At 45.7% G+C, this 27,363-nt stretch overlaps 1 protein-coding gene across 2 annotated transcripts in view; it reads right to left on the bottom strand.

The window, feature by feature from the left end:
* Positions 1 to 27,363, bottom strand: part of BACE2 (beta-secretase 2) — a 90,630-nt gene that overhangs the window by 19,934 nt on the left and 43,333 nt on the right. For both annotated transcript variants that reach the window (XM_070597799.1, XM_070597798.1), the window contains exons 3-8: positions 23,019 to 23,235; positions 18,949 to 19,077; positions 17,647 to 17,781; positions 15,329 to 15,430; positions 10,844 to 10,993; positions 4,686 to 4,854 (exon numbers count right to left, since the gene is read on the bottom strand). In XM_070597799.1, coding sequence (XP_070453900.1) covers positions 4,686 to 4,854; positions 10,844 to 10,993; positions 15,329 to 15,430; positions 17,647 to 17,781; positions 18,949 to 19,077; positions 23,019 to 23,235 — 902 coding nt within the window. The remainder of the gene's footprint in view (positions 1 to 4,685; positions 4,855 to 10,843; positions 10,994 to 15,328; positions 15,431 to 17,646; positions 17,782 to 18,948; positions 19,078 to 23,018; positions 23,236 to 27,363) is intronic.

The following is a 27,363-nucleotide window of genomic DNA, read 5'->3' as shown; positions in this document are numbered from 1 at the left end:
CATTTGCTGATTATATTATGGCTTTCATAGAAAATCCAAGTGACTCTAACAGCTATTAAAAAAAGGAGAATCCAACAAGATGGCTGGATAGAAGATTAATATACAAAAAAATTGCATGCCTATATATCAAGTCTTATTACAACTACAGAAATTGAAACCATATGTTATAGCACAGGGATAGACAACTACACCAATGGGACAGAATAGGATGCTCAGAAACAAACCCACGTATATTATGGGTCTTGGTACATGACAAAGATGTTATTAAAATTCAGTAGGTACAATATTTAATCTGAATTAAATAATTTAATCTGAATCTAATCAAGCTTCCAGACCTAAGTTTACATAATATATGATATTAAATAAATATGTTAAATGATACCATGAGGAAATACTCAAACAAATCTGAATACGATACCTTCTACAAAACAACTGGCCTTCCAATTAAAGCTAAGAAAAACATTTTTGGAACAACTTGGGAAATTTTAGTATGATGTAAACATTACATGATATGAGACAAATATTGTTAATTTTTTAGGTGTCATAATGGTATTATGGTTATGTAAGAGATTGTTCTTATTTTTAAGAGAGACACAACGAAATATTTAGGGGTGAAATGTCATGATATCTGCAGCTTATGTGCAAATGGTTCAGCAAAAACTACATACACACATATACACTTACACCGATATATGGCAAAATGTTAAAAATTGTTAAATCTAGATGGTTGGCATGCAGGGCATCATTGTATTCTTTAAGTCTTTTCTGTATATTAAATTTTTTCTTAATGAAATATTGAAAAACTCAGAGAGGAAACATATATTCAATAAATGAGAGAAAGTTGCACGTTCCTATAAAAATTAGATTCCTACTTCACATTTTAGAAGAAAATGAAAAAAAGTATACAGCATCTTTAGAAGAAAAAAGTCTCTACTTTCTTAGATTAAAGAAGAATTTCTTAAGGTACAAAGTAAAAGTGATAAGGAAGAGATTGGTAAATTTTATTTCACTAAATTAAAATAAAATGCAAATGAAAGACACCAAAAGCAAGTCAAAAAAAGCCAAAGGGATTACAAGAAGATATTTGCCATGCACATAACCCAGAAAAATTAATATCTCAAATATGTAAAGAACTCATACACAGCAATAAAAAAATATAAGTAGAAAAATGTGCACAAGCTGTTAATAGAAAAATTCACCATCAGAGAAAAAGCTCAAACTTCCCATAAACATATTAAAAGTTGCATAGGAAGTAATCATATGAAGTAATCAGTTACAACGTGACACACCTAGATAGGCAAAAAACAAAAAAAATATGATAATACGTTGAGGGAATGGAAATTTTTATATAATTCTGGTGGTCTGGCTGTTTCGAAGACAACTTTGACAGTAGCCAATAGCATTGAGGACTGGCATACCAAATCATCTAGGAATTCCGCTTCCAGAAGATCTTATTGACATGCACAAAGATGTTCACTGCAACACTATTTATAATTGCAAATATTAGAAAAAATGTTAATCAAAGAGGGCCTGGATAAATAACTGGGTACATTTCTACAATGGGATACCACACAGCAGTCAGAATGAATGACCTAGTATTCCTATCAATATGGAAAATCCAGAAAACGTAATGTTGAACAATCAAAGCAAGCTGACAAAAGATACGCACAGTACCATTGCATTTGTATAAATTAAAAATACCAAAAACTCGAAAGAACCTGTGTTTTAAGTACTTATTTACGGGTTTATGACAGGCAGCTTCTAAAATGACTCCTGCTGATCTCTGCTTCCTGGTATTTACTCTTGTACCAGGGCTGCTCTGGGCGACCAATAGAATAAGGCAGAGTGATAGCGTGTCACTTCCAATATTAGGTCATAAAAAGACTGTGGCTTCTGTCTTGGGTGCTCTGTTGCATGCTCTCTCTCTCTGGGATCAGTTGCTCTGGAGTGACCAGGTGCCCTGTCTTGAGGACATTCAGGCAGGCTTATGTGGAATCCACATGGCAAGGAATGGAGGGCTCTGCTCACGACCACGTGAGCTAGCTTAGAAGCAGACCCTCCAGGCTTCAGATGGCTGCAGCCTCATGAGAAACCCTGGACCAGCATCATCCAACCAAGCCTCTCCTCAGTTCCTCACCCTCAGCAAATGTGAAGGTCATAAAGTGCTGCTAAATTTGGGGCAAGTTGTTATCCACCAATAGATAATGAATCCAAGGTACTTATAACAACGTAGTGAAGTTCTAAGTGTGTGGTAAGTATGAAAAACCATACACACCCATTTCAGGATGAAGAGTAACTCTGGGGAAGGAGGTGAGTTGGGGCTTTAGCTACACTTATTTTTTATTTCTATGACAAATTTTTGAAGAAAATATCACAAAAGGGTAGGATTTGTTAACTCTGGGGGTTCCATAAGGGCGTACCCAGAACATGATTTCCTGCAATTTAAAACATTTTGTTATTTAAAATATGTTATAAATTAAAAATAAACTCTTTTAAAAAAGAACAAAAGGCTGGCTATCTATCCCATTTATTATGGTGCTACAGACCACCGTCTGGCTCCTAACTGCAGCCTGAGGGAAGTAATTGCTCTAATGGCTACAGAATTTGCACTGAAGGGAGGGGCACAGTTAGGTATATTCCCATCACTGGTAAAATCTGTTTAAGAACCAAAACCTTAAATATATTTTTAAAAATAGCAACCAAAAAACTTACACAAGAGCACCTAACAAAGAATTCACGATGAAATGCAGGAAAACAATGTTGCTCTGCCTAGAGGTGCTTAATATTAAACCATTTCCCACAGCGATCCACTTAGGAAACGTACGGTAATTACGCTGTCCGTGGTACTAAGCAAAGCGGCCCGTGTGACGGCTGTTGCCATAGTAGCCCCTGCTTTAATGGTATTTAACAAGAGAACAGAAATTGTGGGGAAAATTGCTTTCGTTCTTAGATTCTCTGGGTTAAGAGAAGTAAAACGTTCACAGCTGGGAGCGACAGTAGCGTTTCCGGTTGTATGGCCCCAGCTAACACCGCAGAGAAAGTCCTTCCTCGATGACGACCTGATGAGCTGCAAGTTAATGCACATCTGAGAGGTACACATTTATTTACTCACCACTAAGATAAAAAAATGACACGTCCCAAGAATTCTGAGTCTATTCACTAACACAAAGTCAAAGAAGTCTGCATTGCTATTTAAGACGCTATATTGCAACGTACAAATGCGTATATGGGGTTGAGTGATTTTATTTATATGGAATACGAACTGGCCTCATAGTCCAGACATCATTTTTTCCTTGTACTATTTCTCTTTTTCCTGTCTCCAAACTGTTATTTTACTTTTCAGGAATGACAGTATGTCGAAACCAGGATAGGAAGCATCACTTACTTGCTTTCTTGACCAGAATTCCCATTTTAAGACCATGATTTAGGGCGTGAGACATAACTGAAATCTCTGTCTCCTGAAGAAGTCAGCTGTGACCATTTAGCATTTTGCCTTCACACCCTCATCTCCGTGGCTCTCCTCCGAACTCTTCAGCTGGTTCTAGACCACAGCAAGGTCTGGTCAGAGCTGAGGCCACCAGCATGACCAGTGAGTATTCCTGCCTGTCCTACAACTTGATCTAAGGTTTAAGGCTTTTTTCATCAAACGAATTTCTGTTCCTTCGTACATGGTGATCTTGTATTTTACGACGACCCCGCCCCTGCAAGTTTTCTTCTGCTCCACCTCCTTGTCATCAGTTCTTTTGCTTCCTTGCATTTGCTTATTTTTTCTCTGCCTTAGCATGTTACCAGCACAACTTTGGGATTTCTGTTACTGACCCCAAACTGAATGTACCAGAACTTTTTTCAATCCTGCAAAGTCCTGGTTTGAAGCGCCGCAGCCCTCACAGCCACTTCCTCCTCGCACACTCTATCTCTGCTCGTCTCCACAACTCAATCTCGTGCTCCCTTCTATGATTTTCCTTTTCCTCGCTAGCCTGGGCTATTAGTCAGAACTGCCTGATCCTCCTACTAAACCGTGTGCTGTGGGAATGCTGCATTTCAAGCAAACTGTTAAATCTGAGGACATTCTCAAGTTTCAGTGGTTTAAGCATACTGTCAAATTTGTCATGCTCTCCTGGTTTCTCTGAACACCTGCTCAATCCTCAAGCTAGACTCTGCAGAATAATGCTGCTGTGTCATCCTCATATCATCTCTTCCAAGGAATTCTACGAGAAAAATGGGCTCCTTGGTCTCATTATTTTAGGATTTTGAGAAATAGCAATGACAGGTCTTTACTTCTTATTTCATAACGAAGATTTCTTCGAGAAAAAAAATACACACAGCTCACAGCTTACCTATGAATTGTCTTCTTTATTCATTTTGCTTTCACTGTAAAAAACTATAATTCATCCCTAAGGCCCCACAGTTTTAAGTTCAATATGAGAGAGAACTTTAATGACTCACATTTCTTGAGCATTGCCATGTGCCAAGCACCGGACTGAAAGTTTGACCATGGATTTTCTCACTTATTGCTCTCAGCAATTCCACAATACATGTTATTGAGAAGACTTTGATCATTGGCAACGGGCAGGAGTGAAAACAATTCAACGGGAACAGACTTGTCATCAAGAAATGCTTCCAAGTTAGTTAAGTGACAAAAAGGACTCTAGGTAGGGCTCCCTGCCCACAGAAGGATCGCTTACCTGCACAGGGGCTTGCTGCAAAGCCTACCCTCTTCCGAGCTCTGTCAAAGACCACGTAGAAACCCTCCATCACGGTAGCACCAATCACCAGCGCATTCGTGGAAGGGGAAATGCCGAATCGGTAACATTCATAATTCAGGCCAGGCCCCATCATGGGCTGAATGTAAAGCTGTTTGTTTCAGAGGAAAAAGCAAACAAACAAGAAAAGCACAAATCAGGCGACATCACGGAATCGTGGAGGTCACAGCATGCTCAGAACCCTACGAGGTGCTGGGGGCAGCTAGAGGAAGAAAGAGAAGGAAATCCGCCCTGCCGTCCAGGAGTTGAGATCATAGGCATGGTGATAAACATCTCTGAAAGTGATAGAAACACGTACACCACCTGTAACTGTACACGGGTACACCCACACAGACGATGTCCATCTGTCTGTCCATTCGTCCATCCACCCAGCAGTTTTTTATTGAGCACTTTATATAGTCTAAATATTGTCCTCAGTGCCAGCAATGAAAGGATGAATAACACATAGATACTTCCCATCTATTGGGGAGCAGGTAGGTAAATTCAGAGTGGAAGTGCCCCAATAGGCCCCATCTGCTGGTAATGTTGACCAGCAAACTGTTCCCTCTTAAAACTCTTTCTTCACTTGCCCTCTAAGAGAAGACACTCTCTTCTTCTTCCTAACTTATTGGCTGTTCCTTCTCAGCCATCTGTATTGGGTTTGCTTCATCTTCCTCACCTGTAAGCATCAGAGACCTCCTGTGCTCTGGCCTGCTCTCTGTCTTCCCTCCCTGGGTGACCTATGGTCCTGGGTGATCCATGATGCTAAGTACAATGCCTTTGCTCTGTGCTGAGACTCCCAAATCTTTATCTTTAGCCCAGGTCTTTGCTGTCATTGTCACAGTCTTACATCCACCTGCCCACTTGCCACTCAACTGGCATCTCAAATATAATATTTTAAAAACTGAACTTTGCATATTGTCCCCAATCTGCTCTTCTCTCAAGTTTCTGTCTCAGTAAATCAATGACACAACCAGTTACTCAGGCCCTAGACCGCTTACCCTACATCCAAACCATAACCTGAACCTGCAGGCCTTCCTCTGAATCTGAATCTGATCACTTCTCCCATCTCCATCGCTGCCACCCTGGCCCAGGTCATTAGCATTCTCTTCTCTCATAGGCTACTGCAATGGTTCCAAACTGGCTGCCAAATGCCATCTTTCCAAAGTGCTGGTGTTATCCTCTGTCAAAGAGAACTTCCGAGGAGGCAGCTTGGCAGATGTAGGATGACTTCCTCAGCATGAGAGAGAAAAGCCCTCCCACTCAGAGAGAAGACACAGCACCCACAGAGAAGCCGTCTGACAAGTGTGAAGACCATGTCATGCAGATGCTGTGCTGCGTTCAATAAACACCAGATGTGGCCCTTGAGATGCCCTGCAGGTGAGAGTCTGCGGCAGGGTAGCGGGGGAGGGTGTAGTCAAAACTTCAAACGATTAGTGAGCAAGTCAGCATCATGTCAGTAATGACAACCCCTCTGCTTTTTAATGGCGAAAAGAAAAGGGTGGCTCAATATGACAAAATGCTGAGTATTTGAAAGAAAGCAATAAAGTGCGAAATGAGTGAGAAAAAGGACCTTGTGGTGAGTAATGATTAGCCCTAAAGGGCAAAAGCAGGAAGAAAAACTTGGAGGAAAAAGGTCTGACTGATGATAGACTGAGTCCTGGGCCTAGGGCTGGAGGGAGGGTGAGAGGGCTCGGGAGGTGGTGATTTTGGAGGGAGCAGGAAAGACTGAAGGGAGCCCAGCAGGGAGGGGCTGTGGTATGAGGACTCTGAAGGGGAGGATGCCAGGTGGGAGGCAGACTGAAGACTATCATGGCGTGGCGGAGCACTGGTCACTATGTCCAGGAAGCACACAAACACTATTTAAAATTTGAACAGAAAAGGAAACCAAAAGTTGTGCTGGGGAAAACCTGTGAAATAAAACCGACGCCTGAAGAAGATGAATGCCATTGCGTTTGCCACGTGCAGAGAAGACCAGAGGGAGAGGGAGAGGAGTCTCAAGGCAGGGGGGCGAGCAAGGACCCAGCCAGCAGCTGCTGTGTCCGGGGAACTGCTCCCGCAGTCACAGCCCTACACTGATGTCTGTAAACCCTCTTCAAGGCACGGAGTCATCCCAGCCTTCACTATATTTTTGGCACCGAGGCATCTAGTGTATGCGAGGCTCCTGGGAGAGCCTCCACACACGTGTGTCACATGAATGAGTGGTGCTAAGCTTGATCCGTGTTAAATGGAATACCCAACTTCTCAGGATCAACTGAAATTAGGAAAAGGTGGGGGACACTCAGCTGCCACTGAAACACTTTGATTTGAGGTTCCATAAGCAGGACCTAGGAACATCCACGAACACACACACACATCTACACACACCCCTACCTTCGAATGAACTCTTTCCATAATAAACCCCAAACAACAATCAAATACGATGCAACCAATGATCCTGATGCAAACACGATGCAAACCGAATTTGTATCTTTTACTCTGCCCTCCCTGTGTGCGTCTCCGCTGACTTCCAACCAAAGTTCCAGGCTGTAAATTCTGTAACATGTTGGGAAAGCCGCAGTATTGCTGGAGCTCGGAATAAACTGTCTGCCTTAAACCGAAATAGCACAAATTGACGAATCCATGGTATTTAGACTGAAACTATTTACATTTTTAGGGTTATGTGAAAAAAAAAATCTGAATTTGCCTGTGGGCTGGGGTTGGGGGCTGCTTTTGTAAACAGGCCAAATAGGATTCAGTCCATGTGTTTTCCGAAAAGTGTTGGGGACAGACAAAAGTTAAGATAATTGCCTTTCGTTTTTTTAAAGATTGGCACCTGAGCTAACTACTCTTGCCAATCTTCATTTTTTTTTTCCCTTCTTCTCCCCAAAGTCCCCCTAGTACGTAGTTGTATATCCTAGCTGCAGGTCCTTCTGGCTCTGCTATGTGGGACGCCACCTCAGCATGGTCTGATGAGCAGTGCTATGTCTGTGCCCAGAATCCAAAGTGGCAAAACCCTGGGCCACCAAAGTGGAACGTGTGAACTTAACCACTCAGCCATGGGGCCGGCCCCAAGATAACTGCCTTTATGTGATCTTTTTGCACTAGTAATCCTTTGCCCATCTACTACTCCTGACGCCTGAAAGGTCCTGGGTAGGGACCCCATTCTAAACCTTTGGTGACAAGGAGCCCTGCGGACAGCCCTAAAGGGATCAGGAAGAGGGCTGGGCAGGCAGAGCTGGGGTGTTAGGAGAGGACTCCTCAGTGCTCACCCTGAGGAGTGTGTCACCGGCAGATGGAGCTTGGACGTTGTCATCAGGAGATCATTCATAACTGCCTGGCTAAGTCCTTTCCAACACGGCAATGGAAAGCCAATGGGACGGTGACGTGGAATAAATCAGGACAACAGCAGGAAAAGCAGGTTTTTAAAAATTGAAAATGTGAACATGTCAAAGACAACCAAAACACATCCTCAGGGGCCGGCCCCGTGGCCAAGTGGCTAAGTTCGCATGCTCTGCTTCCACAGCCCAGGGTTTGGCTGGTTCGGATCTTGGGCATAGACATGGCACTGCTCATCAGGCCATGCTGAGGTGGCGTCCCACATGCCACAACCAGAGGCACTCACAACTAGAATATACAACTATGTACTGGGGGGCTTTGGGAGGATGAAGAAGGGAAAAAAAGAAGATTGGCAACAGCTGTTAGCCCAGGAGCCAGTCTTTAAAAAAAAAAACAAAAAAAGATGCTGGGATGTAAACCATTGTAGCTAAATATTAAAAAAAAAAAATCTACAACCTCACAAGTGAGAATAATGTTCACCTCTTATGTAGAGAGATGCAAATTAAATGCAACACTCCCAACCCCTTCATTATACTCCTGCGCTCGCCCGGCTCGGTCCTAAAAGCAGTTCCGATCCCCGTGAAGCTTCAGCTCTGACAGCTATTACCTGCCGGGCCTAGATCGTCCCTGAATGCCTGCTTCTTTCTCCTGCTTCTTCTGAGTCTCTGACTGTGCCAACCAAGCTACATGCCACTTATTTACCAGTCTCATTCACCTTTGTCTCCAAGGTAGATTTCACTTTTAGTTTAGTTTGGTTTGTCGAACAGCAGGATGTGGACATGACGAAACGATGTCCACATCTTGCTGTTCGACAAACCAAAATTTAATCATCAAGAGCATATTATTTCAAAGATGCTGAAAACATAACGTTCTAACATCACTCTATGCCATGCCACTCATCCAAGGATACCTCCGTCTTCTGAAAACATCTTTGGCAAGTATGATCATTTCTCCTTTACCGTCACAGAGACAGACACAGAAAGGGCTAAGTGACTTGCTCGAAGTGACAGTGTGAGTCAAGGGCAGGGCTGAGGGTGGAACTCCAGCCTCTCGCGCTCAGCCTATGAGGCCTCTGTTGGGCTGTATGTCTCTTGAAGCATCCAATCCTTTCCCCAATGACTCTCCATTTCTCTAATGCACATCCCCAAGTAGAAAATTGGAAATGGGGAAAAGGATTATCATTTCCTCTTTTTCCTCTGAAATCATTCCTCCTTCCTTATCCTCCAATCCCACCCCTTTCTGCCAATTTCACCAAAACACGACAAAGACGCCCTGATTTATTGGTCCAACAAATGCTTATCACCCACCATCCTCTACTGCATGGCAGTGTTAGGGAAGGAAGGACGATCTTTAAAACTCATGGTTCTCATCTTGGAGGAATTAACAATTTAACTGAGGAAGGAATATAAGTGCGTGTGTGTCTGAAGAAAACAGAAGTCAGATGAGAAAGGCAACAGCATAAAATATCCCCCGGAAGATATGATCTCACGCAGGATGAGCAGACTAGAAAACACGCGCTGGGAGTTTGAAGGGCAGCTCACAAATGGCTTATTCTGCTCAGCAGAGGTTCAACAAAAGAGGAGTTGTTTGAATCGGGTCTTGAAGGATGGGAAGAATTGGAGCACGGGCGGACTGGGGAGGAGATGGCCTTTCAAGGCAGGGGCTGGGGTGGGGGGTGGTTGGTGGAAGCAAAGGTTAGGAGACAGGAGCAGGCACGAAGCACTGGAGGACGGTGGCTGACGGGTAGAGGGTCCAGGGAGCAGCAGGAAAAGGCTGGAGAACAAGGAGGGGTCCAGGGAGGGGCCCCTGGAAAGGCAGTGGGGGAGGCCTCCAGCATTTAAATAGTGGGACTCGCAGAGTGCCCTCAGCAGGGAGGCTGGGCTCAGAGCTGTGGCTCAGGAAGACTAATCTGTCAATAGTTTTAAAAGGGAGAGAGAGTGGGGACTCGGGATGCAAGGAGGGCACTCTGGAAGTTGAGTGGTGGAGAGGGGACGTGAGTGATGTGAGGGCTACGGGAACGGGGGGAGAGGAAGAGGCGAGAAACGCGACTCAGGAAGGCGGAACTTGGTCTGTTTAACTAGATGCTTAGGATGAAGAAGGAGCCAATGATTTATTGAATACGGAAAAAAAATGTTCTCATCTCTGAGAATCCAGTTTTATTCTTTTTTTATAAGTAAATAGGGAGAAACATATGTATTGGCGTTATGGGAGATGTTGCGGACAGAAATGTTCTCGATTCTTGACCTTTCCTTGCAGCCACGCCCTTGTTATGTGACTCTGCAGCTCCTCCCATTGGGAAGTGGTGCCTACTTCCCCACCCCGGGGATCAGGGCTGGCCTTGGCCTTGTATGGGCAGCACTGGGCAAGAGGTGCTGGCTCTGGGCCTCGACTTCAGGAGCCCCTGTGTGTTTCTTCTCTTTCTCTCAGAACCCTGCCACCACCGTGTGAGTCGGCCACTGGACAGGGAGAGACATGGCCCCATCACTCCATTGACTTAGCCGCCAGACAGGTGAGTGAGGCCGACCTAGACCCAGCCTACCATCAGCTGATCAGAGACACATGAGCACACCTGGCAGAGACCAGCAGACCTGCCCAGACTCATGAGCAGGAATAAATGCTCCTTGATTAAAGCTACTGGGTTTTGTGGGCGGTTGTTACACAGCATTATTGTGGCAATCGATATCTAATCCAGGGGTGCTATCTGACGACACACATCATGCACAAAGTGCTTTCCTTGGTGTGGTCTATGTTACAAAGAGAAAAGCACACAGCCAAGTTCGTACCTGAGGCAGGATAGTTATCCGGAACGACCTGCTGGAGTTCTCGGCTCTCAGGTAGATGGAGATTTTAGGGAAGTAAGACCAAGGTGTCTCCGAATTCGTCCAACATGCCAGCTGGGACCCAGTCCAGAAACCATCAGAGAATTCTGGAATCTAGACAAAACAGGATCGTGTGAGAAACAACGACTAGTCTGGCACATCAACAGGAACCAGCTACCAGCTCTCCGAGTCACCTCGCCAGATGCCCACAGGGAGAAACAACGTTTAATTTGGACAGCATGGTGGAGATATCAGCCCCTGGGAAGAGTAATGGGGATGACAAAATGACAATTACTCACATTACCGAGCCACGTGGAGCACTTACTGGTGTTAGGCTCTGTTATAAGCCCTTTGCAGCAATAATTATTTAATCCTCAAACACTTCCATCAGTGCAGTAACACTGTCCTCCCTGTTTTACAGATGAGGAAACCAAAGCACAGACAGGTGAAGTAACTTGCCCAAGCCAAGGTCACACAGTAGTGGGCAACAACCCTTTAGAAGAAAGACCAGATCCTAAGTGTGGCCGTCAAGGCTCTGTCCAGCATCACTTCTCTGAATTCTGTGGGCCCAGCAAGTTTTCCTCTGACACAGAGCCCTCTGCGGGCTCCCTGTTCTTCTGGAACATCTTTCTCCTCCTCCAGATCTCAGCTCAGAGGTCACTTCATCCAGGAAGCCCTCCCTGGCTGCCCCACGTAATGCTGGTATCCCATCACGTATCTCTCCTTCTTGGCCTTTCTGCTTATAGCAGCTATAGTTTTACATTAATGGGAGTGATTGGTTAACTTCTGTGTCCTGCTGGGATCTGAGCCCTCTAAGGACGGGGGTCTGTTGTCTACTGCCCCTCGTAGTCCTAACACCCAGCCCATAGGAGACACTCAGGAAATACTTGTAGGAGACCACGATTGGCCAAAAGCATGAGACATCCACCTGCGCCTCCTATCAGGGGACTGGAAGGGCGATGCCACCCACGCGTGTCCACTAGTTGCTGAATCCGCACGTTTATTACAACTGCACCCATGCCATCTCACAGACCTGGCAACGGTTTCTGAGCAAAGGCTGCCCTGAGCCTGCAGCTCCAGAGGGAAGGCCTGTGCCGGCTGTGCCTCCTGTAACACCTCCAGCCCAGGGCCCCGCTCAGGTCAGAGCCAGAGGAGCATGTGACGGGGGCGGACGTATGCTGACCGGGAGGAAGCGGGTGTCTGTCAAGGGAGCAGCCTTGAGGAAGAGACATGGGAGGCAAGTTGAGGGGTTGGTGGGATTGCTTAGGAGGGAGAACAGGGAGCAGAGAGGGGCCTAGGACCCACCCTGAGAAACGGGCCAGCAAAGGAGATCTGGGAAGAGGGCCCTGGATGGGAAGATGGCCAGGGTGGAGGGTGTGTGGGAGCCAAGAGAACCTCCTGGAGGCAGACAGGTGAGCGGGATGCTACAGAGAGGAAGCAGGACAGGACCCGGGGACACCGTGGATGTCACTGAATGAATACCGAGTGAGCGCTGCCTGCTACACAACCACACACGGCAGGTGCCGACCCCCCTCCCAGGGCAGACAATGCGGGAAAGATGCCCTGAGGGCTCTTCCTCTCGCGTAGGTGGACCAAGAGAGCACAGGGCACACCAATGCTGGCGTTAATATATTTTCACCTTTTACGAAAGCGAGGTCAATTTGAAATATGCATCATAGGAATGAAGCCCTTGCCAGACGAGTTGATAAGGGGTAGGGCAGACCTTTTGCTGGCTTCTAGGAAGACCTAAGGGCAGGTGAGCCTGCACCAAGGGCACCGAGCTCTGAGGTCAGGACTATGACCAGGTCCATCTGCAGATGATGAATGAGGCTCACGGGGCCAAGTAACTCAGCTAAGGGGCACGGTGCAGAACTGGATATGGGATCGGCTGCCTCCATGGAGGCGCCCGTAAGTCTGGAAGGCCTCCCCGGGGGCTAAGCCATGTGTCCTTGGAGGGCAGTTCCTACTCTCAGATCGCAGTTTTCAAGTCAGAAGCGATCTTAAAGCGGGTGTCATGTGCTTCTGCATTTTACAGATGCAGAAGTGCTGGGCTCTGGCCATGTGGGCACCGCGGCTGCGCAGGAAGGGAGCCCAGGTCTCCACCATGCCCAAAACTCCCCACCAGGCTCGTTTCAAAAGAGACTTACAAACCCTTCATTTCTAAAATCCTATCTGAACACTCCAGGCCAGGAGAGAGAGCCCGGCCTCTGTCCTGTGTCTACCTCTTCAAAGCCAGCCCTTTCCTTAACCAGCAAGAAAACCCGAGCCAAGAATGCTGGCTGAGAGGAACCTAGCAGATAAGAAGAACAAACGCATCTTTGGTCCCCACACAATGGGACAGTGACACCATCCATCTTGTTGAGCTTTCCCTGCCCGAGACAAACAGCCTTCCCGGATTTCTCCTTCCTGACGCAGGCACTGAAATCAGAGGATAATTTTAGACAAAGCAAACAGATTTCGTAAGCTCGTTCCTTCTACCTCGTGGTTGTCTTACAGTGGCTGCTGAACACGTGCTGCAGTGACCTCAGGAGTGCTAAGGTCTGTGGGTCACTGCCCGCTCTCTCAGACACGGAGAAGGGCTGGGTTCACAGCCTTCAAGGCCTGGCTGGTTAAGGGCTTGCCGGGCTTGCCGATGCTGGAGGCAAGTCCTTGGGACAGTTGAAGACACTGATCGCTCAGAATATCAAATTTGAAGATGCTCATGTTAATTCTGCTGAGCACATTTTTACTCCTGAAGAAAACCAGCATCCTGCTCCTTATTTCCAGCACGGTCTGATTTTCGGCCAGCGTTCTCAACGCAAGGCACTAAAGCTTTACCTGCCGACTTCTCTGATTCAGCAGACGTGAGACACGACACAGGAGGGGCTTTGCGCTGGCTCTCGATGCAGCTGCTCCGGGCTGCTGCCTTGAAGATTTTAGTTCAGAAAGGGCCTCCGAGTTATTTCTGTTTTATTTCCGCTTGGCGTTCCTTTGGTTTACCTGCTGCTATACCACCGCGGTTCTAGACTTTTGAAGTTTTGGCTCAGGACAACCCAAAGCCCTCTTCCTTCCATGTTTCTGCTGTCACCTGGAACAAAGCAGCTGCTGTGCGCTTTCCTATCAACTGTCCTTTGAATTCGGCCGTCCCAACGGAGCAGTGGCACAGTCAGTGCCGAGTTTGCACCAGGATAAAGGGTTTTATGCAGGAAACACTCCTTGTTGGGGAACTGGCGAGGGTGGTCGTGCGTGGACAGATGCTTTTGAAAGCACCCAAGGAGCCGAGACGAATGTTTATCCCACGTCCAAACAAATAGTAGTTGTGCTGTGGTTTGGACACTAAATAGAAGCCCCTCTTTACCTCACACCCACTGTTCCCGGCACTTCACCCCAAACCCTCATGACAACCTCGCAGACGAACATGGAGGCTCCCAGAGGGCACAGTGCCCTTGCCCCAGGCACTTGGCTAATAAGTGGCAGAAAGCGCGCTAAATTCATCTCCGTCTGACCTCTGAAGCTGTGTTCGTTCTCATCAGTGCCTTCTGGTCCATGCCGTTACCCTGAACTAGCTGGGAAGATGGGGTCACACTGGGAATACCGACAGCCAGGTCCCCCACAGGTATGTTGTCCTCGCCCATGATTTTAATTGTATTTCAGCATAACCGTAAGATAATTATGGAATCTGCCTGACTGACCTTTGTCTTCTGGGCATCACCTTCTTTTACAGAAGTTAAGAATTAAAATCTCAGCATGGCTTGGATGCAGGCCAGAAAGGAGGAAGATTTTTGGTTTATCTGTTTCGTTTTAAAGGCTACAAACATACACCTGGTTTACTGTTTACTTTAGTCCACAGCCATCCCTCAGCATCCACGGGGATTGGTTCCAGGACCCCCACGGATACCAAAAGCCACAGATGCTCACGTCTCTTATGTAAAACGGTGTAGTATTTGCATATAACCTAAGCACAGCCTCCTGTATACTTTAAATCATCTCTAGATTACTTATAATTCCTAATACAATGCAAATGCTGAGGAAATAGTGGTTATACTGTATTGTTTAGGGAATAACAACAAGAAAAAAAGTCTATACACGTTCAGTACAGATGCAGCATCACAGGCCTTTTTATCCACAGTTGGTTGAATCCACAGAGAGGGAACCTGCGGCCATGGAGAGCCGAGTGAAGTACATTGCCAAGTGTTTCTTTTCTTAGATTAGAAAGAAAGTGCTACACCCACTATACTATTATTTGAAATACTCAAAAGCACCGCGCCGTCAGATCCAAGTCCTCTGAGGTTAAAGTGAAAGAATTATTTGCTGGTTAATGTCAAAGAATAAGACTGTGAACTTAATAAGTAATTGTTTAAAAAAAACCCCAATAGTCAGATGGAGACTATTTGGATAATACATGGTAACACTCCCCAGCGTGTGGTCAGGACTTGCTGTTCTCCAAGATTCAGCATCCTGAGGACTCACCAGAGATGTGCGGGCCACAGCTTCGACCACTGCGTTAAACACCTTCTGGGGCAGGCGCAGCAGTGTGGTGCCACTGTCCACGATGGCCTTGTCCGCATTATACTACAATGAGGGAGGGATAGGGGGAGAAGGCACATGAGTGACATGGCATTTCATATCAACGCATGGCTCTAGCCTGCTGTCTCAGTGCATCTGTTACATACAAATTTGGACAGCCCCAGTACCTCGTTGGTGGCTACAATTCATCTCACATTCTCGGAACTTGGGAACCAAGGATCTGCTGGCCCAACATCCTCATTTCACAGATAAGGAAGCTGAGGCCAGGAAGGGAAGTGGCATGACCAAAACTAACTGCCCTCCCAAAGCAGAGCTCTTCTCTTATTTTGAGGTACCCAAACTTCCCCATCAAGGAACCCCCAAGGGCAAAGAGAGAAGACCCATTTGTCTTTAGAGGTTGAAACGACACATTCAATGTCATTGACGCAAATCATACAAACTCAACTCTCCGTTATCCCACTCATGGAGAAAGAGAAGAAAGAAGGGCAGTTTTTGCATACCCCATATTTGCATTTGGAACAGAACCAGAGCTCCATCCAGTAAGAGAATCTCACAAACACACACACACAAGCCTCGCCAGCCCTGTTCCCACCTCTACCATTCTTTATGGGGCCAAGTGAGGAAAATGGAGGTCAGCGGGCCAACACCAGACAAGCCACTCCACCACCAGAGACATAACTGTACGAGCAAGGCCACCCAGGGATCGGCTGAATCATAGCAACTTAATCCCCCCTCTTTTAAAGCAAATCTTTAAAGTCATTTGACTGAATACATCAATCAGGTCAAAAGGAAATAAGATTTTGTCAGGGAGCAGGTAGGAGGAGTGAAGAATCTTGAGAAATTGAAATACGTCAATTTACTCATATTATTTTCAGATTTTATTTTTTTTCCTTTTTCTCGCCAAAGCCCCCCGGTACATAGTTGTATATTCTTCGTTGTGGGTCCTTCTAATCGTGGCATGTGGGATGCCGCCTCAGTGTGGCTCGATGAGCAGTGCCATGTCCGCGCCCAGGATTCGAACCAATGAAACACTGGGCCGCCTGCAGTGGAGCGCGCGAACTTAACCACTCAGCCGCGGGGCCAGCCCCTCATATTATTTTCAAATGTAAAGTTATTTTCAGTTCAGAAACAAATTTAACTACAGTCTAGTTTGTTCAAAGAAATTACCACTTTAAAATATCTGAAAGGGCTGTAGCCGCTAAAACGTTGTGGTGGGACGTTCTGGGTTTTGTTTGGTCTCTTGTGGCATGGGTGGTATATTTGGTGGCAGGAAAGAATCAAGAATCTAAGCATCAAACCTCCAAATATATGCTTATACTCCCTAATACACACACTCACACACACATACGAAGAGTTTGTGTTTTATTATAGGCCCTCATATTTGACGCTACCACTGGATTCTTTATTAGCAAATGAGTGCCTTTTGACCATCAACACAGATCTGTGGACGGAGGACTGAAGCATCCTCACAGTGGAAGGGACCATCACTTTACCAAACTTTGACTGGTTTCTCAGAGGCATCTGTGCGCATGAGCTTTTATGGTGGAATGTGATGGTTAACATGAAAGGAAGTGAGGACAGGTAGAAGCATGATGAAATGCTGGTGGTTTTTATAAACCACTCTGAAAATGTTGTAGATGACAGAGGCTGCCTCAAGTCCTCATCATCACCGTGTCGTTACGTGCCACAAATAAGCCGAAATGCAGCGAGAGGGTGCTGACAAGTTTAATAAGAGGTCTGGTTTCGCGGCTCTGCACATCTGCCCCCTCTCAGCACCGTGAAGCCACGCACATCTTTAGCCACACACGTAATTTTTGTTCGAGTAAGAACTGTGTGCTGGAGGGAAGGGGGGCATTAGCTAAGAATGGAGGACAAAGCTGATGATTTATTTTTGGTTTCATTTTGCTTACTTTTTGTCCCCCTCTGTCTCCTTGCACTGATGAAAACTTGCTTATTCATCCTCTTAGAGTTCAGGACCATTGGTCCAAGATGAAGGGTAAAACGTGCAGCTCTAGACAATTCTTACCATTTTATGCTGATTTCCTCTGTGAAGCCAAGTGGCCAGAAGGAAGCCATTTTTTGGGTGGGGAGGTGGGTCACTATTTAATTTACACAAAAAGGCCCTATAACCTTTGATGACAAATCTTTGACTTGCCTTGTAAGTAATGTACCTTCTGACTTCATATTCAGGTCCAAGCTGTAATGTTTAAGCACCCCAGGCACACAGACAGGTAGACACAAAGGGATCACAGCGTAAATACCTCTCTGCAGTCCAGATTAAGGCTCTGGCCTCCGATTTCCAATTTCAGAATTTCTATCTGATAATACCACTCCTCCTTAATAGGGGTATACCAGATGTCTCCTCTGTACAGACTCGGTTCAATTCCACCCAGGACCTGGGAAGGAACATATTCACAAGTATAAGAGAAAAAATATGCGGGCATGTAACAAGTTACACAAAGAAGCACGCACTTAGAAGGTGAAACGTCACTGAATTGGTACTTTCCCTTTATTGTGATGTTATAAAACACATATATATGCTTGAAAATTAAACACGGAATGTTTTGGGGCCATGCATCCAAAGGTCAAATAACTTTATGCGCTCGTCTAATCAAGATGCTTTGGTGGTCCCCCTTATCTAAAGGAAGTCCACGCAATTCTAGCTTTACAATATTGAGATTCCACCCCCTATCCCGCAAAGAAATGCAATAAAATGGTTAACCACCTAGACTGACCATCATTCAGTTCCTCAGAAGACAGAGGATGACTTCCTGTCCACACACCTGCATGGAAAGCAGAACAAAAACGCTTCCCTGATTCAAACTTCATTCTGCAAAACTATGTAACGTTACCCCGCAAAATTCCAGGCTACCCTCTAATCTGAAAGGGGGTAAGAAGGGCGTGAAGAGCCGGTGGACTGCTGGCAAATGAAAGTGGCTGAGCCTGCTTCTCACTGTCAGAGAGCAAAGGGTTGGCAGCACCCACCCCGAGAGGGCCCTTCCCGTGCATCCTCCTTGTCACGTCCCACTTTAGACATCTGGGTGCAGGGTCTCTCAAGGGGATGCTTGGGCGACAGCACATCTAGTGCTGATGGCCTTCATTCTGTTTCAATAGAAAACTTTGTGTACGTGTGTGTGTGTTGTGAGAGAGGGGAGAGAGATATACAGGTGTCCCTGTCTCCCCACCAAATTTTCAAAATCCCTTTGCCACCTCTACCCAGAGTAAGGCCACCTACCACCCCCCCCCCTCGCCTTGTTTCTCACTTGCCCCTCTACCATCCACCAAAACCAGTTACCTTTCAAAAGACAATTTTAAAAAGCTTTAATAGAATCTGGGGAAGTGATGAGAATCATCTTTTTAGATGGTAGGATGATCAGGAAAGATCAAAAATAATACCTAATTTTATCCATTTTTGCAAAGGTTCTATAACAAGGATTATCACAATTTTACAGTACTTATGTATGCCTACATGTTGAATATTTCTATCAGGGTCTTAATAAAACAGAGAAAACAGCCCCATTGATTTGTGATATTTCGCCCCTTGAAGACTAAAAGATACCCACAAGACTACCTCCGTTGGTACCAGGTCCAGCTACTGGCAATCCTGCCCCACACATCTGCATGGAGAAAACGTTGGGGATTTTTGCTTGTGTCACCAGGGAATCAAAAAATGTCTCCAGGGAACTTGATGGCTGGAGGAGGATGAAAAAGAAGGACAACAGCTTCATGACTCATAATGAGGACAGGGAGGGATCCCATGTGGACACCAGGCATGATAATTTGATATTACTTTATGCTTAATTTTTTTATGGCTAAACAATAAACAAGCTTATGATTAAGTACAATAACTTGGAAACCTCCCACAGAACTTCCTACTCCTTGGTATTTTTCCTTTTGGTATGAATTTGTTGTAAGAATAAGAGAGGAAGTGGGTGACCAAAGTACATGGTGGATCCTAATCTTAGACACTTCAGAGTAGAGGGAGAAGAGTGTCTCTAGGAGCTGCCTTTGCAGCTTCAGAAAAAGTCTGTATTCCCCTCTTTCAGCCACAGTTGTCCACCACACAAATGAGATGTTCTGACCCAAGAGGACAGCTCATCTCGGATCACAGACCCTGGACATGGCGTAGCACTGCCAGCTGTCTACTGAACTCTGATGATCAGGAAGGTGGCAGGAAGGGAACGGTGCTATGCTCCTAAACATTGAGAGCCCTATTATTCCTCATTGCCATATTTTGGTAGCCCTAATTTGATCTGCACCTCCCTTACAAGCAGCCTTACGTTCAGAGGACACCCCTATTTCCCCAGGTCTCAAAAGGAAGAGGGATGGTCTGTAAACAGTTCTGAGTTGGGATGATGAGGATTATTTTAGGCTGGTTACTTTTAAAACTGCAGATGAGAAGGGGGCTGGTTACCTTTAATAAAAGCAACTCTGAGGAGTGAGTTTGCTTGCCCTTTGTTGGGAAACATTTACATTTGTAAGGGAAACCTCCATCTGTAAAGATGCCTCCTCTCTGTGCCAGGAAGAAGGGGGATGACCTTATCTCTAGAAACTCTTAATCAATGCCAAAGGTAAGAACTTAAGTTGTTTACTGTCTGGCAACCTCATGTAACTGACCGCCCCCAACATCCTCCTTTGTCTTTAGCTGAAGATAATGTTTAAGCGGTGGCTTCTGCCAGGTTTGATTCTTATCTAAAAGTTATAGGACCACCCAATAACCAGACCCTACGGGCACTGACACCATTTTAACAACTTTTTGCATATTCTTTCCTTTGTCTTGTAAAGACATAACTCACATACCTATGCCTTAAATTTAGCCTTACTCTCCACCCAGGTTTGCAGCAGCAGCAGCGGCAGCAGCAGCTCTAACTACCCATGGGTCCTGTCCCCACGCAGCAGCCTGACTGCCCATGGGTCCTGTCCCCATGCTATTCCACACTATTCTCTAAATAAAAGAGCACTACTGCCAGACCTTGAGAGTCCGAGAAATCTTTCTTTCGACGACTCGGCTCACCGACCCTGCATGGGGGTGGGGCGGGGGGGGGGGAGGCTCGGGTGATGGTGGTCATGAAGGAAGGAAAGTGCTCGACTCGCATTCAGATTTTGGCTTTGATGACTGGGAGATAGGAGTTAGTCCCTAGGAGGTGTTAGTTCTTGATGAACACTTAATTGCAGTAGCATAGATGCTGTAGGCATAGTCTGACCACCTATGGTTAACATAAGGAACAATTACTTATTATCTGTAGGAACTAAGACTGTCATTCTAGAAGGAGTGAGAATAGAGCCCCATTATCAAATAGATACAAATCTTCCCATTTGTTTGGTTCATTTGTATGGGGCCTCCTTCTTGCTTCCTTCTCAGACTCTGTGGAATCTCTGGCAGAATTCAGCACTATCTCTATGTGTAATCTTTGTTGAAACACTTTGTGTTTGGGTCACTGAGTGAGATGAAGCCCTGTCCTGGAGTGGGCTGGGTCTGCCGGTGACCCAGTCTGGTGCTCTCAGCCCCCGTGCTTGAGAGGCAGCAAAGTCAACACTGCCTGGAATTGGCTCCTGGCTCCGCCACCTGATAATGGAGCGACCTGTTCCTTTGTTTCCTTATCTGTAAAATGGGGATAATAATACCCCCTAGAGCTGTTCTGGGGCGTAAATGGGTCAATACACAGAAAGCACTTGGAGCAGTGCCTGGCACCTGGTTAGGGATCTATTATTATTCTGTCAAGTCATTCCTCAGCAGGCCTGTGCCTCAGGATCCCTCAAGAGCTTTAAAAGCACACAGTTGCCCAGGACCAACCCAAGAGAACCTGATTCAGCAGGTGTGCAGCTGGACCGGGGCATCTCTAGTGTAAGAGACCCTGTGGTTGGTTCTGACACATATCCTTGGTGGGAAGCTTCTGGGATGGACCAGAGGCCACCACACACTATGACCACCACTGAGCGCTCGGCTAAGCTAGCTCAGAAGCACCTTTGGACCACCAACCCAGGCTGCCCTGCCAGTCCCGTTCCAGCCATGCTTCCTCCAAACCCCGTTATTGTCTCCTCAAACCTGGGAACTTGAAGCCAATGGTTGGTAATCTTGGAATTTCATAGATGAAAAGATAAAAGGTCATGTGGGGAATCTGGACACCCCAAAGAACTCTGAAGTAGTTTATTCTCAAGGAAGTTTTACATATTATTAATTCCAGACCATTTAGCTTTACTCTCCCATCTTCCAAATAATCAGCACAAAATCTTATCATACTCACATCTTTCATTTTCAAAGTCACATGAAAGTGAAACATTTTGCCCAAGGTCACATTGTCAGTGAAAACATATTTAGGAATGTAGATTATCACCAGCCTGAAAATCTCCTATTAAGCTCGCCCTACCCTACTAAGGAAAAAGGGGATCCAGAACCCATTTGGGCTCTGTAGACAGAGTGAGAAGTATCCCCGGGGCTCTGTGCTCTGGGTACCTCTCTGACCCTCAGTCTGCACATCTCTGAAATGGGGATCATATGGCCTTACAAAGTCTGCCTCATGGGGAAGAGGTGAGAACCAAGTGGACCAACATCTTGTAATGTTCTCAGCCTAGTGCCTCATGGGCTTTTCTTTCACCCTGAGAAGCCACGGGGTTGGGGAACTCCCCTTGCCTGATGCCCCCCCCCCCCCACCTCACCCCCTCACCTTACCTCCCGTACCATCTGCTAGGAAACTTGAGTTGGAACAAATATCTTCAGGGAGAGAGAAAACAGGCCTTCCCTTTGGGATCCTCGTGGATCAATGCGGGCTCTGTTGTCACTGGGCCCGCTGCTCTGCAACCATCTAGCTCCTCTCTTGTTTCACGCTTGGCTCTGCCTCAAAGCCTGACACTGAGCAGTGAGAGGCCAAGGTGTGGAGTCTGGTTACAGGCAGGAGAGGTGACCTCCTTCTGCTTTGCTCAAGTGCATGCAAACCTAGCCAGGTCACCCAGAGCCCATGGGTATACCCTGCCGTCTAATCTCCCTGCCTCGGAACCCTTCCGGTGGAAATTCCCAGCACAGAGGCGAGCCTGCCTCACTCCTCCTGCACACCAACACTATTTCCGTTAGGTTGGCCTGAGTACAGATATTTGGAGAACATTCAATTGTGTCTTTCCCCATTTTGTGATGGTTCTGATGTTCACGTGAGCAAGGGTTCCCCACTTCCTCCTTGGCACATTTCTACTTCTCGTGGCTGGAGATCCCCAGGGCACACTTTCAAGTGGCCCTCATTCTGGCTCCAGGTGTCTCCTCAGAGGGCTTCTGGAGTGACAGAAAGGTGGCAGGACGCTCTTGCCCTGGTGGGGGAAGGCTCCATCTTCATGTGAACATACGAATTTAATAAATGTGTTTTCTTTTAACCCTACCCGAAGAAAAACTCCTAAACAAACACCATGATCAAAGTGATTCAGATTCTGTTAACATTCTTAAGCTATACAACTAAAACAAACAAAGACAAATAAAAAAAGGAAAAATGCTTAGAAATACAACTAATTGTGTGCCCACAGGTCTGTTTCAACCGTGTGATTCTCACTGTCTCCAACAGCCTGGACCCATCTGTGGGCCCCTCCAACGACAGGCTGTCAGAATCTCATCCGATCACTTGATTACCGTAGCTCCGTGCATTCTCCTTACCTTCGCCAGGGTTGCATAGGCAAGTCCAAGGATCCCGTTCCATTTAATGCCAGGCAAAAAGAAATTCTCAGACTCAAAAATAGTGGCAATGTTGACAAGAAAAGAACTATTGAAGCCTTTTGGGATGGTGACAAGGTCCTCCCCAACGAAGCCAGTCCAGCTCCCCTGTGTGTACTTCACGGTGACATCAAAGCCCTTGGAGCGGTACGTGCTGGACCTGGAGAAAGAAGGAAAAAGGCATCGTACTCTGTCCACATACCCATGTCCGACCCAATGGCTGGTCATGGTGGCAAAGACAGCTCTCCCAAACACAGAAAGTCTCCCATAAGCAATTCCTAATATTAACAGTGCTCACGTTCACGGAGTGACAGTTCCCACAAAACATAGTCACTAACGTTGCACAGTGTTTCTGCGCCCCGTCAAAGGGAAGTACTGGGGTTGACATGTGGCCCCCGAGTTTAACCCTTCCCTCTGCCCAAGTCGAACCTCTAAGTCCAGTCCTTTCTTAACTGCAGTAGCCTTTCACAGCACAGCCCAATCTGGGCACCTGCATGGCCCTCTGGCTTTGCAGGGACCCTGTACTGCTGCTCTGTGACACAGGGAGGGCGAGCAGACTAGAGGGAGATGCCACCAGCTTGTGCCAGCAGTGACCTGGGGTTCAGATTTATACAAACAACCAATGTGACGAATAAAGACCAAGCCATGCCCACCAACACCAACAGCTCGGGCCTTCCTCCTCAGGGCCCACGTAACCTCCTGATGGCACAGGTTCCTTTTCAAGGCCACCCGCCCATGCCCCAAGGCTGATTATACTCATACCAGAATATGGGGGATGAAGCTAATGACATGGCTGTAACATAAATCGCTGTGACAGCATCTACACCCCCACATGCATATAGCCCTAAGGGTAAGAGTTACAGACACAGAATAACATTAACAAGATCAGACAATGGACAGGGCAGAGAAAATCCTGCCCTCGGGATTTCAGAGACAGACAATAAACAAGTGAATACATAAAATTCCAGGCAGTGATAAGGAAAGATAAGAGCTACCCAGGAAATAAAGCAGGGTGAAGAGAGGGCAAGTGACATTTGTGTGAGACCCGCATGAAGACAATGAGCCATGTGGGACATGGGGAAGGGACATCCTGGAGAAAGGACAGCAGGTGTCAAGGCCTGGGGGTGTCCAATCCTGTAAGGTAATTCTCACATCCATTATCCATTTGAATCAGAAAATTATGCTGGATTCTGCGAAGGAACCCGGGGAACATCTCTAGGCAAATATCTGGGCATTCAGACCACCCTCCCCCTAGGAAAATGATCAAGTTCCCAAGAGAAATGTCAGATTGGCAAACAGATAATTATAAAGTGTTGCTGTTTGCCTGTTTTCATGTACTCTGTTTTAATATCAAGTCTCTGAACATTACTATGTGTTAATGAGTCTTTGTTGCAGGATTGCATGAACTAGCCCAGTCTTGTTTGGGTTCAGGGAAGAAATTAAGCCAGAGACGATATGAGCTTTTTTTTTTTTTTGGTACATCTTATAAGCTTTAAAAACGTTAACAGCCTTGGGGCCAGCTTGGTGGTGTAGTGGTTAAGTTCGCGTGCTCTGCTTCAGTGGCCTGGGGTTCACAGGTTCGGATCCTGGGCATGGACCCACACGTAGCTCATCAAGCCATGCTGTGGCAGCATCCCACATACAAAATAGAGGAAGATTGGCACAGATGTTAGTGCAGCAACAATCTTCCCCAAGCAAAGAGAGGAAGATTGGCAACAGATGTTAGCCAGGGCCAATCTTCCTCACACACAAAAAACGTTAACAGTCTTTAATTCCGTAATTGTACTTCTGAGAATTTGATCCAGAGAAACATCCATGATGCAGACAGAGGTTCACGTACAAAGAGAGTCGTTATGTTTTATTGATAACAGAGAACAGTTGGAAAACTCCTAAATGCCCAGTAAAAAGGAAATAGTTTAGTAAATGACAGTACATCCATATGATGAAATTATGTAGCACTGAAAAATGCTATTTACTGAGACATTTTCAATGACAAAAAAATTAAAAGAAAAAATCGTGTATTGGCAGAATCTTCTTCAAAACAATTTATTACACTCAGATATTTATAGTGCTACCTCTAGATGGTGGGGTTTGTGGAAGAGATTCTCATTCTTGTGGGTAGGTCCTTCTACATTTTCTGCATATATCACTTTTATAATCAGGGGAAAAAAGTTATTTTTAAAATGTCTGGCAGACAAATTTTGGAGAAATTTAATTTATTCTAACTTCATAATGGAACATAAAATATGAAAAATGTTTAATTTTAGTATTTTCTTACATTTTAGCTCATTCCCCCATAATCTTAAAGTGAGAGCAGCATTAAGTGAACACTTTGTGTGCACGCATCTCCTGACAAGGCCAGGCACAGATGGAAAAGTGACAGTGGATGGACCCTCGGCACCCACGGAGCACTGAGGAACCCACCACAAATTACACAGGTAAAGTGCACAGTCAGGTCATGGAAACGTGGGCACTGGAGGATTGGCGGAATGTCAAGTTTTAGTGTCAGAGTCAATTCAGTGGTGCCTGGCACACAGCAGGGGCCACACACATTTACACTGAACAGCAATGAAAATACTGCATCATTCAGTCCCTTTTGACAATTAGTGGTCATTCCTCAAGTTGGAGAATACGCTCTTGCTAACGGGAGAGGCTATCCATCTTGAGGTGCTTGGAGAACACCATCTAGTATAGAGTCAGCAAGCTTTCTCTGTAAAGGGCCAGAAAATAAATGTTTTAGCTTTTGTGGGTCACATGATTTCCATTGCAACTAGTCAGCTCTGCCAGTATAAGGAGGAAGCAGACACAGGTGATGCATAAACAAACACGCATGGCTGCGTTCCAATAAAACTTTATTTACAAAAAGAGGCAGCAGGTCAGACATAGCCTATGGGCCCAAGTTTGCAGTCCCCCAGTCTAAAATGTCATGCCTTTCTTGTGAAGCTGTTTTCTTTTGACTCCGTCCAAGCTACAGAAAGCTCCTTAGAATCTGCTAATGTTAACAAAAAGAGTCTGAACACCTAGTTGGCATATGTCTTCTATAGTTTCCTGACCAGGTTGCTATTTCCCTCATGGGGGGAACGTTCTGGATATTTCAGTGCCATGTGCAGAGAGATGAGAGGTAACTGGAGTTACACTGCCTGGCTTCAAATGGGAGTTCAACCACTTATTAGCTGTGTGTGACCCACCCGGGCCAAGTTATTTAACTTCTCTGTGTCTCAGTTTCCTCAACTAAAAAATGGGGCTAACACAGTATCATAGCTCATGGGGTTAATTCTGAGGATGAAAAGAGTTAATTCTGTAAAGCATTTAGAACAAAGTCTGGAACAAAAATAACTGCTATTATTATAACTATCTAATCACATCCTACCTTTATTCAATCTATGAACTACAAAGAAAGGGTAAGAATTGTTTTTTCTAGAAAATGCTCTGATAGTTACTTTTACGGAATATCCAAAATTGTCTCATATTGACAAAGGGGCATGTCTTGGGGGGATGACGTGGTTAAGGTAGTCGGGGACGTGGGGGAGCCTTCCAGCGTTCTAAAAAGTAGAGCTCTTCTGTCTTCCAGACCAGTGCTGACCAAGAGAGCTTGCTGCCATGAAGAAAACATTCTGTCTCTACGCCGGCCAATATGGTAGCCACAGGTGGCTACTGAGCCCTTGAAATGTGATGACAGTGTGACTGAAAAACTGAACTTTTCTTTAACGTTGATTAATTTAGATTTAAATAGCCACATGCGGCTAGAGGCTACCCTTGTAGAAAGCATCGTCCTAGATAATGTGAGAAAAAAGTCATTCCAAGCTTATATTCCCTGAGCTCCTTAAACTAAGCCTCGAAGGGCAAAATCCCCAGAGATGAACCGTAAGCAGCTCTGAGGATGATTAATGTATAGTTTCCAGCACTAAATTAAAAAAATAAAATGCATTCCTCCATCTTCGTGTTCTAACATCCTACCTCTTGGCACTAAAATGCTTTGGCTCTCAATTGCTCTGCACACTAATTAACTATATTGAGAGGGAACCCTAGATTGGTTTCTCCTTTGTAGCGTCCATCCTGGGTGCTCAGGAACAGCAATCAATCAAGGATGTGGGTAGCCAGGAAAAAGTCAGCTCACAGCAATAAAGTCACTTTGAATCCAATTCAGGAGACACTCTGCCTCTGATTAAGAGTGTCAGGGAACGCAGGATGGACAGTGAAATTAACTGAACTGAGGAGGAAACAGTCGCAGAATATTTTATTATTTTAAAAGAAACCCATTATCATTTTCAGAGAACATAAAAAGAGA

The sequence above is a fragment of the Equus przewalskii genome, chromosome 27 (genome assembly GCF_037783145.1).
Source record: "Equus przewalskii isolate Varuska chromosome 27, EquPr2, whole genome shotgun sequence".
NCBI classification, from domain to species: domain Eukaryota; kingdom Metazoa; phylum Chordata; class Mammalia; order Perissodactyla; family Equidae; genus Equus; species Equus przewalskii.
This window is presented reverse-complemented; position numbering and strand designations above follow the sequence as displayed.